Source organism: Muscardinus avellanarius (assembly GCF_963383645.1).
Source record: "Muscardinus avellanarius genome assembly, chromosome: 9".
NCBI classification, from domain to species: domain Eukaryota; kingdom Metazoa; phylum Chordata; class Mammalia; order Rodentia; family Gliridae; genus Muscardinus; species Muscardinus avellanarius.
Genome location: NC_137795.1, coordinates 113,710,513 through 113,727,273, shown reverse-complemented (window position 1 = coordinate 113,727,273; position 16,761 = coordinate 113,710,513). Strand labels below are relative to the sequence as shown.

General features: G+C 49.8%; 1 protein-coding gene across 1 annotated transcript in view; it reads right to left on the bottom strand.

The window, feature by feature from the left end:
* UBE3C (ubiquitin protein ligase E3C) overlaps positions 1–16,761 on the bottom strand; it is a gene marked incomplete at both ends in the record, with an annotated part of 88,400 nt that overhangs the window by 12,757 nt on the left and 58,882 nt on the right. The window contains 4 exons of the mRNA XM_080701010.1: positions 374–440; positions 1,130–1,318; positions 3,620–3,832; positions 16,357–16,604. Of these exons, the coding sequence (XP_080557136.1) occupies positions 374–440; positions 1,130–1,318; positions 3,620–3,832; positions 16,357–16,604 (717 nt within the window). The remainder of the gene's footprint in view (positions 1–373; positions 441–1,129; positions 1,319–3,619; positions 3,833–16,356; positions 16,605–16,761) is intronic.

Here is a 16,761-nt window from a genome sequence, read left to right as displayed (position 1 = left end):
AGCAATAACTGGCCTTCCTCTTTTCCCCAGGCCTGAGTAATCTCTAACTTTTTTTTTTTTTTTTTTTTTTTTTGCAATACTGGGAGATGGGACCCAGGGGCATTCTACCTTCAATCTACACTCCCAGCCCTATTTTTTATTCTTTATTTTGAAACATGGTCTCACTAAGTAGCTAAGGCTGTCTGTAAACCATAATCCTACTGCCTCAGCCTCCCAAGTACTGGGATTACAAGTGTGATGCCACCACGCCCAGCTTCTAACCTGATTATTATCACTGTTGTTTTGATTGTTGTTGTTAATTTGTGTGGTACTGGGGAGTGCCTGATTAGCACTGGCGTGTTTGAGCCATGTAAATTATCTACATAAAACATACCTGAATAGTTTGTGAAGGATTTAAGGTCCTCCAGACTTATGGGAACTTGTGCACCAGAAATTAACACCTGAAAAACAAGTTTGAATAATCATTTTTTTTGCCCCCAGTACTGGGGATGGAACCCAGAGGCTTTCTACCTCCAGGCTATACTCCCAGCCCTATTTTATACTTTATTTGGAAACAGGGTCTCACTAAGTAGCTGAGACTGGCTTCGAACCTGTGTGATCCTCCTGTCTCAGCCTCCCAAGTGTAGGGATTACAAGCGTGCACCACCACGCCCGGCCAGACCTATTTTTTATTATTTTTATTTTTATTTTTATTTTGTTTGTGGGTCTGGGGATGGATCCCAGGGGCATTTGACCTCCGAGCTACACCCCCTGCCCTGTTTTTTATTCTTTATTTTTGAAACAGGGTTTCATCAAGTTGCAGAGGGCCTCACTAAGTAGCCGAGGCTGTCCATGAACTGCGATCCTCCAGTCTCCGCCTCGCAAATGCTGGGATTACAAGCGTGCGCCACCACACCCGGGTTATATTTTATTCTTTGATTTGGAAACAGGGTCTCTCTTAGTTGCAGAGGGCCTCACTAAGCAGCTGAGGCTGGCTGCGAACCTGCGATACTACTGTCTCAGCCTCCTAAGTACTGGGATCACAAGCGTGAGCCACCACGCCTGGCTAAATAATAAAATTTGAGGGAGATTTCAGGAAAGCCATTTTATTTCCTGAAACAACGGTCCTGAGATTCACCAGGTGGGGTACCTGAATTTCCTGTTGATCAAACATCCGAAGCCACTCCAGGCTGACCACGTTGGCCAGGCCGTGCCGGAAAGCCAAGCAATGAGGGCGGATTTGCTTGTTGAGCCTGTAGTCGGCGACCAGGTGGATGTATGCAATGCGGTTGGCACTGGTGACAGGGATGTCTTTCCCACCACATTTCAGTTCAACCACCTGTGAGTAGAAATGTCGAGGGCTATCATAAATCTAGGTATGACAACAGGGTAAAACAAAAGCAACAAACGTTCCAAGCAAAGAATTTAGATATAAAACTATAGCTGGGGGTGGTGGCCCAGGCCCGGGACCCAGCACTCGGCAGGCCGAGACAGCAGGACTGCAGGTTTATGGCCAGCCCCAGCTACTTAGTGAGGCCTGCTTCAAAGTAAAAGCACTCGCCCCATTTGGCGCCAGCACGCTTCTGTTTGTGTTCTTACTGAGACTGTAGGTACCTTAGCTTCACCAGGCAGCCGGTCTCCTACATGAGAACCTCAGAAAACAGCCACACTCCCAGACCGCAGGCCTAGGGCAGGGTCAGGGGACGCTCCTGCGAGCAGGGTAGTCGCCACCTGTTATCTCAGTGCCTAGGGAGACTGAGGCAGGACAGTAGGTCTGAAGTGACCTGGGCAAGGTAGCGAGATACTTATTTGTCCTGTGACACTGTCCTGAGTGTGCTTGAGTGTGTGTTACTGGGGAACGAACCCAGGGTACTCTACCTCTGAGCCATAACTCCAGTCCAATCTTTTTTGGTGGTGCTGTGCAAGGAACTAGCCAGCCTCAGATGCTTAGTGAGGCTCTTCGCAACTTAGTGACACCCTGTTTCAAAATAAAGAATTAAAAAAATAGGGCAGGGGGTGGAGCTTGGAGGTAGAATGCTCCTGGGTTCCATCCCCAGTACCTAAAACAAACAAAACAAAAACCAAAACCCAAAAACAACCATTTTGGGCCGAGTGTGGTGACGCACGCCTGTACGCCAGTACTAGGAGCCGAGACAGGAGGATCACAGGTTCAAGGATCACAAAGCGAGCCGCTCGGCAATTTAGTTGAGACTTTGATTCGAAACAAAAAAATACGGCTGGGGCTCACCTCAGAGGCAGACCGCCCCAGGCTCAACCCCAGCAACAGAAACACACACACCTGTGCTTCTGGGGTAGCTGGGGTAGTCCATGGCACAGGCAGGCTCCATAGAAGACAAGGGAGAAAACAGCCCAGCACACAACTGGCCGGCTGGGCCACAGCGCCCGCTGCTGGCAGACGCCGAGTGCCTCGCGTGGCAGGACAAGGTTCTCTGGTTCTTTGCAGGCACACGTTGGACCTGCACAGAAAGGCAGCCTGCCTTCCGCCCTCCTCCTCTCTCATTGCTTGTGGTGTGGGGAAGGATGCCAGGGCACTGTAACTTCAAACAACTCCAGCCCTATTCTACTTTTTTTATTTTTTGGTGGTACTGGGGTTCCTGGAAACCCTTCTACCTCCGGGCTACACTCCCAGACCTATTTTATATTTTATTTGGAAACAGGGTCTCTTAAGCCAGCGCAGCTGGCTTCGAACCTGCGCGATCCTCCTGTCTCCGCCTCCTAAGCGCGGGATTACAAGCGTGCGCCACCACGCCCGGCTTCAAAGTTTTTATTTTGAAGCTCAGTGTGGTGAGGTATGCTTGTAAACCCAGCGCTTGGGAGGCTGACACAGGAGGATCGCACAGGTTCGAAGCCAGCCTCAGCTACTTAGTGAGGCTCTAGGCAACTTAGTGAGACCCTGTTTCCAAATAAAGTATTAAATAGTTCTGGGAGTAGAGCCCGGAGGTAGAAAGCCTCTGGGTTCCATCCCCAGTACCACCAAAATAAAAATAAATAAATAAATAAATAAATAAATAAATAAATAACTATTTAAAAATGGGACTGGCCACGTGTGGTGGTGCATGCCTGTAATCCTAGTACTTGGGAGGCTGAGACGGGAGAATCAGATTCAAGGATAGTCTGAGCAAGTAGTGAGATTCTCATTGACCCTAACCAAGGTCTTTTTTTTTTTTTTTTTTTTCAGGTCTGGTGATGGAACCCAGAGGCATTTGACCTCCGAGTATACCCCCTGCCCAATTTTTTATTCTTTATTTTGAAGCAGGGTCTCACTAAGTTGCAGAGGGACTCAGTAAATAGCTGAGGCTGTCTGTGAACCGTGATCCTCCTGTCTCAGCCTCCCAAGTAATTAACTAATATCTTTAAATTAAAGAAAATAATGCCAGGCTTCCACACAGCCGGAGCTGTTGAGCAGAGAGACTTGCTGCGAGGAGCTAAGAACCAGGCTGAGCTCAGAGGCTCGGGCCGACTGCGGTTCCTCACACCCAGCCCCAGTAATTCTTTTTACTAACACATGCAAAAGCTCAGGTGGCGCAGCGTATAGGACACATGGGCCTTCACACGAGACAGTGCCACCCGTGCATGACGCAGCAGGTTCCCCAGACATGGCACCGGCTGGAAGCCTCACCTGGGCCTCTCCCAGGTCGTTGTTGACCACGGTGAAGTTCAGCCCCAGCTCCTCCACGTCTCCCTCGTAGCTCTTGAGGAAGAGCAGGTTCCTGTAGACCTCGGGGTCCAGGGACGCCAGGTGGTGGATGTCCACGTCCGCGCTGGTCCCCAGCAGCTTGGAGAGGAAGAAGCCGGCGAAGGGCAGCTCCACCAGCATGTTCTCGTAGAGAGCCTTTAACAGGAGGGAGGAGGCCAGGGCCAGAATTAGCGCACGCTTCCTTCATGCTCGGCAGACAAGTGAACACCATTCAACTTCACATCTCTGCGGCGCTTGGGATGGAGGCCCGGGGCGTTCGTCTTCGGAGCGATGCCCCGGCCCTATTTTACCCTTCAGTTGGAAACAGGGCCTCACCGAGTGGCCGCGCTCGGCTGTGTGCCACCAAGCCGACTCTCACGGCCACCGGTCGCTGGCTTTAGGAAGCCGCTCCACTGCAGCAAGGCCTTCTACATGCTTTGGTCACACCCACACCTCACTTCATGTCACCTTCACTAAGCCATACGACGGATTTTCTCATGATCGGCGATCACTGCCTGCCTCAGCTTGACTCGTCACGGGCATGGGCTGGCTACACAAACTACTGGAGAGCTTGGTGGATTTTTACTTAGTTGTTCACTTGTTTGTTCTGTGGTACTAGAGGTGGAACCCAGGGGCTTCCTACCTCTGGGCTGCACTCCCAGACCTATTTTCTATTTTATTTGGAAACAGTTGCCAAGAGCCTCACTAAGCAGCTGAGGCTGGCTTTGAACCTGTGTGATCCTCCCGTCTCGGCCTACGAAGCGCGGGGATTACAAGCGTGCGCCACTATGCCTGGCTTGTACTTAGTTCTGAGTAGGACCACAGAGGTGGATCGCAGCCTTGCTCCGACAGGAAGCCCCGTCATTCCACCCTCCAGCTGCCAGCAAAGGCAGCCTTGCCGGGCTCACAACTCCACAAATGGGGTTACACGACACCCACGGCCCGAGGCCCTTGGTCTGCTCCTGTGCAGCACCTGTAGCTATGCACCTGGCGAGAGGCACGTCAGGTGTCCCAGCTTTAGCACTGATGAACATGTACATACGAGCCGACCTGGAGGAATGAAAGGGCTGGGTGTGAGGTGCGGTTTTCTGTAGCGGACACTGCCCAGGCAGTTCCCACCCCCGCGGCGCGGGTGGGCTCCCAGCCCACTGCCCATCGCTGGCCCTAATCCTGGCACGAGGCGGAGCGGAGGCACCTTGCTGTAGTCTCATGCTGTATTTCCCAAGAGCTACTGGACTGGTGGCGAGTATGGCCCCCCATCATATGGGGGTGGGAAGTAAAGTCAAGCCAGGGCTGTAAATGTGGCATGAGAAATATTCCAACGGCCCTAGACTGAAAATGCAACAAGGAACCGGACAGGTGCTGTAAATTTCAAGCCGCATTCTTAAATGTTACTCCCAGACACTGGCCGCCAGATTCCCCAGTGCTCCCTCTGGACACCTCTAATCTGAAGGGGAGACTGACTCCTCTTGCAGACCTGCGAGAAGCCCCTGCCCCACCATCCAGCTCAGGAGAAGGGTGTGACCACCCCTACTTGGTTACCAGAGAACTTGAGCCTAGTTTGAAAGCAAGAGTGCTCTCCGGCAGAGGGCTCCTGGGCCCTTCCTACGTTTGCAGGGCTAGTGTTGGGACCCTTGCGGAGCGTGAAGGAGATTCTGGTCCTAGTTGGGGTCTCACCCCCAAGGAACCATGTACCCCAGGAGGGATGCCATGAGGACAGGCAGAGTCAGGCCCAGGGCTGCCTGAGGGACACGTGCTTCAGAGATCCCGGTCTGAGTTGGTGCCTCACTCCCAGGGAACCACGCACCCCAGTGTTCAAGAAAGCACCTCTGGCCGGGCGTGGTGGCGCACGCTTGTAATCCCTGCTCTTGGGAGGCGGAGACAGGAGGATTGCGCTGGATCGAAGCCAGCCGCGCTGGCTTAAGAGACCCTGTTTCCAAATAAAAAAAATATAAAATAGGTCTGGGAGTGTAGCCTGGAGGTAGAAAGGCGTCCAGGAACCCCAGTACCACAATAAATAAATAAATAAATAAATAAATAAATAAATAAATAAAAACAAGAGCTTTAAAAAAAAAAAAAAAAAAAAAAGGAAAGCACGCCTGTGTGGACCTGTAAGCATGAGCACGGATCTCTGGGAGCTGGGCCGCACGCCGCCCTGGCCTGCACGGCTCTCAGTGCAATGGCGGCCTCCCGTCACCTGATTCATACTGTATCCTACGAAGTCACCAGTCCTTAAACACACAGAGGGAAACCTACACATTCCAACAGCACACTCAGCTAGCCCGTATGCTCTGCAACTTCAAGACTCACCTGCCAACATGACTCAAGTAGGAAAAAGAAGGGAATAAGCATTTTAAGTATCACTGCTGTCTTGATCCAGAAAACTATCAATACCTTCAACCTACACCTCAGCCTCATTTTTTTTTTGTGGGGTGCTGGGGGTGGAACCCAGAGGCTTTCTACCTTTGGGCTATACTCCCAGACCTATTTTATATTTTATTTGGAAACCGAGTCTCACTAGGTTGCTGGGAGCCTCACTAAATAGCTGAGGCTGGCTTTGACCCTGCGCGACCCTCCTGTCTCAGCTTCCCAAGTGCTGGGATTACAAGCATGCGCCACCACGCCCGGCATTCTCATTTTATTTTTTATTTGGAAACAAGGCTTAAGTTGTTGAGGCTGGCGGCCAACCTCAACCCTCCCGTCTCAGCCTCCCAAGCACTGAGATCGCGGGTATGCACCAACACACCTGGCTCCCTCAACCGATTCGGAAAAGATAGAAAAAGGACTTGTAGATGAGAGGATGGACAACAAACCGGCCACCAGCACTTCCTCAACTACTGATAATGGAAGTACGGAGTCGTTCCAAAAAGTCAAAGCTGGCTTGAAGAATGGTTAATACTCTTAACCTGGAACTCTTATAAACACCATTACTTCTCAATGAATGATGAATCCAGAGCCAAGGAGATCTGCTGCACAGAGTGGTGTGATGGATCCCAGGTGCTCACTTGTACAGACTTTAAAGTAAACGGGAACTGTAAATCATCCAGGCTCAACACGCAAGGTCACTGCTTGCCATCTCTGCATTAGTAACAATAAACCAGGGAAGCTCCACATACGATCAGAGCTACCTGAATTTTAAGCAGAGATCCCACTGTGACTCATAAAATGTAAATGTTAGGTATCATTTTTTACATAAGGCAGGTTTAAACCTTTAGAACATTTAATATACAAGCACTAATAAATGATAGCACTAAAAACTATGATTGCATCAGCTAAATGGGTTATAAATTAAATTTCCATAATGTATGCAACTGAGATACAAATGTAAGCATAAATCAAGGTATTTTCCAAACACAGGTTAATTATACAACTTCCAAAGCTGCCTATTTTTTATGCAAAAGAATCCACTTAGCATTTCTGAGCTAGCTGCACCACAGTGGTTCCTAGAAGCTTATCAATAACTACCTGTCACGGACAAATGGCAGCAGGTGTATGGAAAAAACCTGTAACGTATTTTTCAACTGTCCGTCCTTTATGAGTGTTTATAGCTAGAAATTGTGCCAAAATGATCTGAAATAAAAAGGATTAATTATAGTAGAAGCCTTTTAATATAAGTAAGTGCAGTCGCCACGCAATTAATGCAGATCGTGGCTCCATCAGGAGAACAGATGTGAGCCACAGCCCGGCCACTTCTCCTCGCTGCCAAGCAACTTCAGTAATTTACTACATTAAGAATCAATAAAAAAATAATGCTTTTCAAATGCATCTCTATCAATCTTCAGGTAGCTCTAAAGTGAACATTTATAACTTAATCTAAAAACTATATGAGGTTATGTCTTGCTTTAAAAAGGCCATCCTAATCGAGCAAGCAGATAATTCTAATGATTTCAAATCATGATAGCCACATAGATTAAAATACAACAACAAAATATAAGGTAAGATGCATACTAAGGGAACACGCTATTTAAATTAGTAGTAGTGTGCCACCAAGCGTTCTTGAGAGGCTGAGGCAGGAGGATCGCAGGTTCGTGGCCAGCCTCAGATACTTAGTGAGGCCCTGCTTCAAAATAAAGAATAAAAAAAGCCTGGGGGTATAGCTGGGAGGTAGAATGTTCCTGGGTTCCACCCCCAGAACTGCAAAAACAAGCAAGCAAGCAAGCAAGCAAGCAACTAGTAGCCGTGCTTCCCAGTGAGCAACGGGAGCTGGACACCCAGCCTGGACTGGCTCGTGGGTTCCGTGAACCGCGCCCCCACACAGGGCAGGCTTTGGTGCAGGCCCCAGCACTTGACAGTCTGGAATGCCAGCTACGTGCCAGGCCATTTTACATATGAGATCAGCACCCGTGAACTTGCTCACTCGCGCGCCAGACATTTTCTTCTTTAAGACCTTGGTTCTCCAAAAGGGAAGGAATGCAGGCGGCTAGCCTCCCGTGGCCACCTGCTGTTCCTCTGGCCTGCCCTCCACTTCCACTCTAGGGGCTTCTCTTCCTCTTCTTTAGGAACCCTTGGTGGTGGGCAGGGCTTTCTCCCACAGCCTGCCTTCCTGAGGGAGGAGCCCAGGAATCAACCCCAAATAGGAAGACCCCCACCCGCTGGGAGTGTGTCCTTCTCTGCTGCCCTGCTTTTTTTTTTTTTTTTTTTTTTGGAAGATTTAAAGAAGTTTATTAGAAAGATAGAAATACAGAAAATAGAAATACAGCTTCCATACCAGACTGGCATGGAAGGGTGACTCGAAATGAATACACCCTCTGCTGCCCTGCTTCTGCGCCACAAGACAGAAACAACCTGTGCGGTCCACCAACTTCAGTTGAACAGCCCACACCTCCATGGCCGTCGCGCCCACGTCGCAGCCCACATCCAACATCGGCTCCCACAGACGGGGCGCCCGGCTGGGTGAGCATGGCCGCCAGGGCTGCTCCAGGGACCAGCCAACACTGGCAGGCTCAGAGGCCCCGCACCTGCCCGTGGCAGGAGGCGCCTCAGGACAGGTGAGGAGCACTGGCCCCAAGGGGCTCAAAGGCACCCAGGCTCGTCGCCTCTGTCCACATGGTTTTGTTTTTTATTTCCTTTTTTGTGGTGCTGAGGACTGAACCAGGGGCATTCTACCTGAGCTACACCCCCAGCCCTTTTATTTTTTGTTCTGAAACAGGGTCTCACTATGTTGCTGGGTCCTCATGTTTTAGCCTCTCAAGCTCAGGCATGTGCTTCAATGTCCCACTGTGGTTTGATTCTGAGAACTGTTTAAAGGCCAGGGTGGGGTAGACAGCAGACTTCAGGAGGGACCCCCAGGAGTTTTCTGGGGATGGAACCCAGGGGCAAATATTTGACCTCCAAGTTATACATGCCTCATTTTGTATTTTTATTTTGATACAGGGTCTCACTACGTTGCAAAGGGCCTCACTAAGTAGCCGAGGCTGTCCATGAACTGTGATCCTCTGGTCTCAGTCTCCCGAATGCTGGGATTGCAAGCGTGCACCACGCACGGCGCCCCAGGAGTTTTCTAATGCTCATGATCAGAACTAAAGAGGGCTTCGAAAGGAATAAAGCCTCCATACAAGGCCAACTGGCCCTCCTCACTCTGCCTGCCTCACCGTGCCTGGGCATTGTGGGGTCTTGGAAAGACCAGCTAATCCGGGGATAGAGGGCCTTTTATCATACTGGGAGTGACTAAAATGATCATCAGAACACTCTTTAGGTACTGAGAACAACAGAATCCAGGTATACATCTGTCCTATTTTATCTCCTAACCCATTTTATTGTACAGAAACGATGTGAATTTGCATAGCAAACCAACACCTTTGTCCACGAGAAGGGTGACCCCCAGACCGGTGTGTGCTGTTTTGAGGTCTAAGGCAGCCGAGATCACTAGTACTCAACCTCAACCTGTGTGGAGTTTTATGTTTTGTTGTAAAGATCAAGAGATTACCGAGGGTCTGACTAAACTGCTGGGGCAGGCCTCGAACCTGCAATCCTCCTGGCTTGGCCTCCTGAGTACTGGGACTGCAGGTTTACACACCACACTTGACTCAACCCGCGTTCTTAAAGCCGTAGCAAATTCAGTCAGCATTTTATCAAGGGCCTGTAATAATATAAATTTTCCCAACTTTCAGAGAGAGAGGGCAAGATCACCTATTCAAACTGTCAAAAGCACACTCTATGATACATTAAGTGCACACTGAATTCTACTGAAATACACAATTATAAACCACGCTGAAGTCACACAATCTGCTAATTAAAAATTTCAAATATATGACCAAGATATAATCTGATAATTTGATTTACAGGCATTCTGTTCCAATTAAATCAATAACCTGAAGCAAAAAAAAAAAAAGCCATTTTCAAATAGAATTCAAATATGATAAAGGATTTGCTTCAATAAATATTCTGGACTTAATTGGCTTAAATGGACCTAGGTGCTTCTATCTGCAAAAAAGTCCGACATGACGTTACCATATTCTTGAGCTGTTTATTTATTCCCTGTCTGGGGCCTGATTTAGAGGCGATAAAGTGCAATCACAAGCCACAGCAGAAGCAGGAACCATCTGCTAATGGAACCTTTAGCTGAGAAGCGGCTGGTGACACAAGGTGATTCCTCCGAGGCAGGACAGCTCTTCAAGCCCTCTGTGCACTTCATCACAGTAAACAATCACTAACACGTGCATTAAGGAAAATTTAAATACATTATGACCCGATAAATACCACAATCAATCAGTGTGCAGTTTTCTTCTCTTGGAGATTTAGTGTCTAGGGACCACACTATTAGTGCTATACTATTACGTTTTTCTAAGACCTGGACAATTTTTAGCATGTCGGTACAAATTTAACCATTTGTAATCACATGTAATCCTATATGTTTTAGAAACTAGTATCCCCTTAGGGATTTTCATGCAGAAAATTATGTAAGTAACATCTGAAAGTTGTGGAACTAAATTAATTCCTGTTCTCAAGTAGCAGCTTACTTTTTTATTAGCTGAGCCTACGAATGGGGCTCGGTGGGCACTGAAGACCTTCCCCCGTCTCAGCCTTGTCACTATTCCGCACTCGAGTTCACTTACGAGACAAAAACAAGCCAGGTATTGTGGCACATGCCAGTAATCCCAGGATTTGGGAGGTCAGACAGGAGGACGACAGATTCAAGTAGTGAGCCTCTCAGGAACCTAGCGAGACCATGTTTCAAAACAAAAAATATAAAAAGGGCTGGGGGTGTAGCTTGGAGTTGTCTCAGCCACCTAGCGAGACCCTCTTTCAAAACAAAAAGGGAAACAGGCTGGGGTGTGGCTCGGAGGTAGAAGGCCCCGCGGTCACTCTGCAGCCCCTGCCACTGCCACGGCCACACACAGGGGCGACATCCACGAGGACACGAGGGCTCGTCGACCTGTCTCTGGGCACTTGGTGTAACACGATGGCCTCCGGTTTTGCCCGCTGTGCTGCCAACGCCCGGCTGTCACTCTTCTTTCTAGCTGAGTAACACCCACTGTGCACACAGCCCACATGTTCTCCGCGCCCTCACCCACTGACGGCACGTGTTTTGACTTCACATCTTAGCTGTGGTGAACAGGCGTCTCTTTGGTATGCTGACTTTTCTTCCTGTGGCTACATACCCAAAAGTGGAGCTGCAAGGTCACCTGGCAAAGCAAGCTTGTTTCCCAAGAAGGCTGCACGCGCGCACACCCCGCGCAGACTCAGAGCCCCCGCTCCTCTACGTTCTCACCAACGCTGCTGCCTCCTCTTCCTGGCAGTAGGCGTTCTGAGCTGCGCCAGCCTGCACTTCACCTCTGGAAGCTAAGGACAGCGGGCACCTTTGTACCTCTCCCCTCGAGCAGCGTCTCTGCAGAGCGCACGCGCGACCCTCGGTGGGGTTTCGGAATTCCTACGTGTTCTACATACTCTGCCCAGTACTCTGCCTCATGTTGTAAGAAGAAACACTGTTAACATTTTCCATACTAGCTGGGCATGGTGGTGCACGCTTGGAATTGCTGCATTTGGGAGGCTGAGATAGGAGGATTGCAGTTCGAGGACAGCTTCAGCTACTCAGCGAGGCCCTTTACAACTCAGTGAGACCCTGTTTCAAAATATAGAATAAGAGCCGGGAGTGGTGGCGCAGGCTTGTAATCCCCGTGCTTGGGAGGCGGAGACAGGAGGATCGCGCAGGTTCGAAGCCAGCCGCGCTGGCGTAAGAGACCCTGTTTCCAAAAACAAAATAGGTCTGGGAGTGTATATATATGAATAGGGCTGGGGGTATAGCTCGGAGGTCGAATTCCCCTGGGTTCCATCCCCAGTAAAAAAAAAAAAAAATCATCTCACCCCAAACAGTTAGTTTACAGATTTAAGGACTCTTGGGCCGATTCACGCACTTAGAAAACATTATAATTTTTTTTTTTTTTTTTTTTTTTTGCGGGTCTGGGGATGGAATCCAGGGGCATTCTACCTCCAAGCTAAACCCCCCAGCCCTAATTTTTTTTATTCTTTCTTTCTTTCTTTCTTTCTTCCTTTCTTTCTTTTTTGGTGGTACTGGTGGTGGAACCAGAGGCTTTTCTACCTCCGGACTATATTCTCAGACCTATTTTATACTTTGTTTGGAAACAGGGTCTCCCTAAGTTGCTGAGAACCTCACTCAGTAGCTGAGGCTGGCTTCGAACCTGCGCGATCCTCCTGTCTCAGCCTCCCAAGAGCTGGGATTACAAGCATGTGCTACCATGCCCGGCTTTATTCTTTATTTTGAAACAGGGTCTCACTGAGTTGCAGAGGGCCTCACTAAGTAGCTGAGGATGTCCATGAACTCTGATAACTCTGATCCTCCAGTCTCAGCCTCCTGAATGCTGGGATTGTAAGTGTGCACCACCACACCCAGCAGATAATGTTACTATTTTAATCAGATTTAACTCATACAAATAAAACTAGTACTAACATGCTATCTTCTGTTACTGCACTGTGAAGAGACCACTGAATTTAGAGTGGTTCAGGTTAATCTGGCAAAATAAAGGTTCGCCCTTACTTGTGTTAATTACTCGTTTTTTATTGTTTGAGTTGTGAAAAGTCATGTCCCCCAGAGGAAGCTGACACCTAGCTTTGGCAAGAAGCCTGCATCATGAGGAGAGAGGCTGTTGCGTGGAGAACCAGGGCCAGCAGAGGCCTGCGGAGCGCTGGAGGTGGCCCCGTGGATGTTGAGAGAGACGGGACCTGGGCCAGGGAGTCGGCCTTCAGGGCGGTACCCTCCCCGGCCTCTGCTCCGCCACAATGTCCTCATCCAGCTGGGCTGGACCTCAGTGAACCTTTCATAAAGTAGCCTGCTTCAGGCACTTCACTACAGGAACAGAAATGCATGAACAGTTATTGCTTAAAGTGAGGAAGATGGTGTGGGGATTGAAGGGAAACACAATGGCTGCTGCGTGTGTGGCCGTATCCATCACCCCAACCTTGATAAAGGAGGGGAATTCCAAAAGAAGAAAATCACATGCTTAAGGCGGACGCCAAGAAATGAGACGTCGGCGTGATGGCTAATGACTGTTGCCCACAACACAAGCCCAATGATTCCCAGTGCTGCGCCCAGCGGCTCTGTGAGGCCAAGCTGGAGGCCAGCTACTGAACTGAAAGATGTTTAAAATCTTATCATCAAACCAGCGACTCTGTGCTAAAACACCACAAAGAAGCACAGAAGGAAACTGTTTTACATACTACCGGCCTGCTGGCCTATATTTGCTGTTGGCACACACACCCTTACCTTATTACAAAACTACAGCAATCAAGGCTGCCTGGACGACATCTAAGCAAAGAGAATCCTGAGATGCTGGCGGGCAGCGCACTTCCCAGCAGGCCCCATCTCACATCCTCTGCAAAACTTAACTCAACTCGGATCCAGGCCCAAGCCCAAGAGCTGAGACCACAGAACGCCCAGGAATGTCTTCCTGACTCAGGCGGGCAGAGGTTCCTCCAGGTCACCAAAGGCACGAGAGAAGAAAACCGAGTACACGAGACTTCATCGAAACAAAGACCTGTCCTCTATGACAAAACAGCAGCACAAAAGTGAAAAAACCCAGAGAAGATGTGGCTCGTGCATCTAAAACGCACAAAGGGGCCGGGCGTGGGGCGCGCGCTTGCCATCCCAGCACTCGGGAGGCTGAGACAGGAGGATCGCGGTTGGCGGACAGCCTCTGCTACTTAGGTCCTTTGCAACTCAGTGAGACCCGGTTTCAAAATAAAGAAGAAGAAGAAAAAAAAAAGCACAAAGGGCCTGACAAAAGACAATCCAATCTTAAAAAATGGGCAGCGGACATGAATAGACATTTGTCCTCAGAAGACACGGGAAGACGATCATCGTTACAGTTGTCAAGGTCAACGTAGGTCAAAGCCATGGTGAGGTTCCACACACCTAGCAGGTGGCCTCGGTACAAAGACAGGCAAGCGTGAGGACCGGCCAGTACAGAGTTGTGGAGGCTTTGACAGGGTCACCATTTGACCTAGCACTTCCTGTCCTAGGTATAAATTCAAGTGAAAAGATGTTTACACAAAAACCCGTACATGGATGTTCACAGTATTCTTTTTAGAGGGATGAAGCAGCTGAGGCTGCCCGTGAACCACGATCCTCCTGTCTCACCCTCCCAGACGCTGGGATCACAAGTGTGCGGCCTCCACCCACTCTGCACAGCCTGCTGGCTCCAGGATCCCGCCGCCCTCCCTGCAGAGCCGCGCCGCCCATGAAGGCCAGCCGGGCCTCTCCACCTCAACACCGGCCTGCTCTTTCTCACCCCAACAGAGACTCGTCTTCATCACACCAGTCCACTGAGGACATCTCGAGAACAGTCCAAATGCCTGCCAGCTGATGAGCGCATAAACAAACGTGGACTGTGGTACAACGGAACACTACGAGAATAATGCGGAAATCAGCGAGGCGTGGAGGACCCGCGGGGATGTCGGTGAGACCGGAAGCCAGTCACAGGTGTGCGGGGACACCCGCTGCACGGCGACATCACCGAAGAATCCCCTGAGCGCGGACGCCTACGTCCTGTGCAGTGGCTCTTCACAGATGGGGCGAGCCACATCTTTCTGCCATCCTGCAAGAAACATGCCTGACAATACAAGTAAGGGACAATCTAGCCGGGCGCGGTGGGCACGCTTGTGATCCCTGTGCTGGGGAGGCTGAGGGAGGAGGATCGCAGGTTCAAGGCCAGCCTCCCTACCAAGTGAGACGCTCAGCAACTTAAGAGACCCTGTTTCCAAATAAAGTATAACAAAGGTCTGGGGTGTAACCCGGAGGGAGAAAGCCCGGAAACAGAAACAAAACAGAACAAACAAACAAACAAGGGACAGTCTGAGAAAAACGCATCGTACGAGCGGACAGGGCCCTCTGGTGGCCCTGACGCGACGGAGGGGACCCCGCCACACTCGGCGCTGCGCCGCGACCTGCCCCGGGACCCCCACCCAGGGGGCAGGCTGGCCTCAGCTCCGACTGCCGCAAACGCTGCTTAGCCACGTTTCTTCTAGAACCAGCAATGATCGGCATTCAATTTACTTAAATGCAACAAAACAAAAATAAACGAATGAATCCAGAAGTATACTTCAAGCTTCCCATTTAAATTATTTTACTTGAGCCGGGCGTGGTGGCGCACGCTTGTCATCCCAGCACTCGGGAGGCTGAGACCGGAGGATCGCGGTTCACGGACAGCCTCCGCTACTACTTAGTGAGGCCCTCTGCAACTCAGTGAGACCCCTTTTCAAAATAAAGAATAAAACATAGGGCAGGGGGTGTAGCTCGGTGTTCAAAGGCTCCTGGGTTCCATCTCCAGACCCGCAAAAAAAAAAAGTAAAAAATAAATAAATAATTAATTATAATTTTTTTTTTGTGGTAATCGGGGTAGAACCTAGGGGCATTCTATCTCTGAGCTATACCTCCGGCCCTATTTTTTATTCTTTCTTTATTTATTTTATTTTTTGGTTGTACTGAATTGGAACCCAGGGACTTTTTTTTTTTAACCTTTAGGCTATACTCCCAGACCTATTTTATACTTTATTTGGAAACAGGGTCTCACTAAGTTGCTGAGAGCCTCACTAAGTAGCAGAGGCTGGCTTCGAACTTGTGCGATCCTCCCGTCTCAGCCTCCCAAGTGCTGGGATTACAAGCGTGCGCCACCATATCCAGCACTCAAGCTTCCCATTTAAAACTGTCGGTAGGCACTGAGCACCAGCACCCACACAACCCACCCTCGGGGCCCGCGCCACAGGAGGCCCGCACTGCCTGCTCCTGACTTGAGTGGAGGCGGCACTCTGACACATGCCCACGTTAATGGATAATTAGTGTAAAAAAAGCCAATAAATAGAAACTTATAAAGCTTCCTATACTCTGAGCAATATTTTTTCTTTTCCTTCTTTCTTGAACTGGGATTGAACCCAGGGGCGTTCTGCTTCTGCCCTACACCCTCAGCCCTTTAAAACATATTTTTATACAACAGGGCCTTCTATGTTGCAGAGGCCTGCCCTGAACCCATGATTCTCCTGTCTCAGCCTCCTATACCCATCATTTTGTGTGTGTATGTGGTGCTGGGGACTGAACTCAAGGGCGTACGACCTCTGTGCTGTGCCTCCAGGGCCTCACTAGCAGCTGAGCTGGCCGCGACGCCGTGGATCCTCCCTGCTCAGCCTTCAAGTACTGCCTGAGATTGACCTTTATATAAGAATTACTTTACCTTGCCAAGCATTCTGCCCAGGAAGTAGTAATGTCTAGCAAAAGAGTCTCCTACGAGCATCTGAGCCGCAGGGTTGGGGTACAGAAGTCCTTCGTTAGTAGTCTTAAAGAACCCCTGGTTGGGGTTAAAGCCCGACTTCAGTAGTTCATTCAGAAACTCTCTGAAGATGCCCCCGCCGTCGATGCCAGCTTCGTCCAGGCCATGGGCATTGAGCAGGTGCACGCGGATCCGCTTCTTCAAGTCAGGCTCTGTTCAGAAAGGAGGACAGAGGAGACATTAAAGGAAAGCCACAAGTAAGCGGGGCTCAAGCAAGCCCCAGCGATGGCAGCAAGCCCGGCAGCGCGCCTCAGCACAGTCAACACAGTGCTGGGGCTGACGGGCCAGCCCCGCTGGCCAAGACCCCCA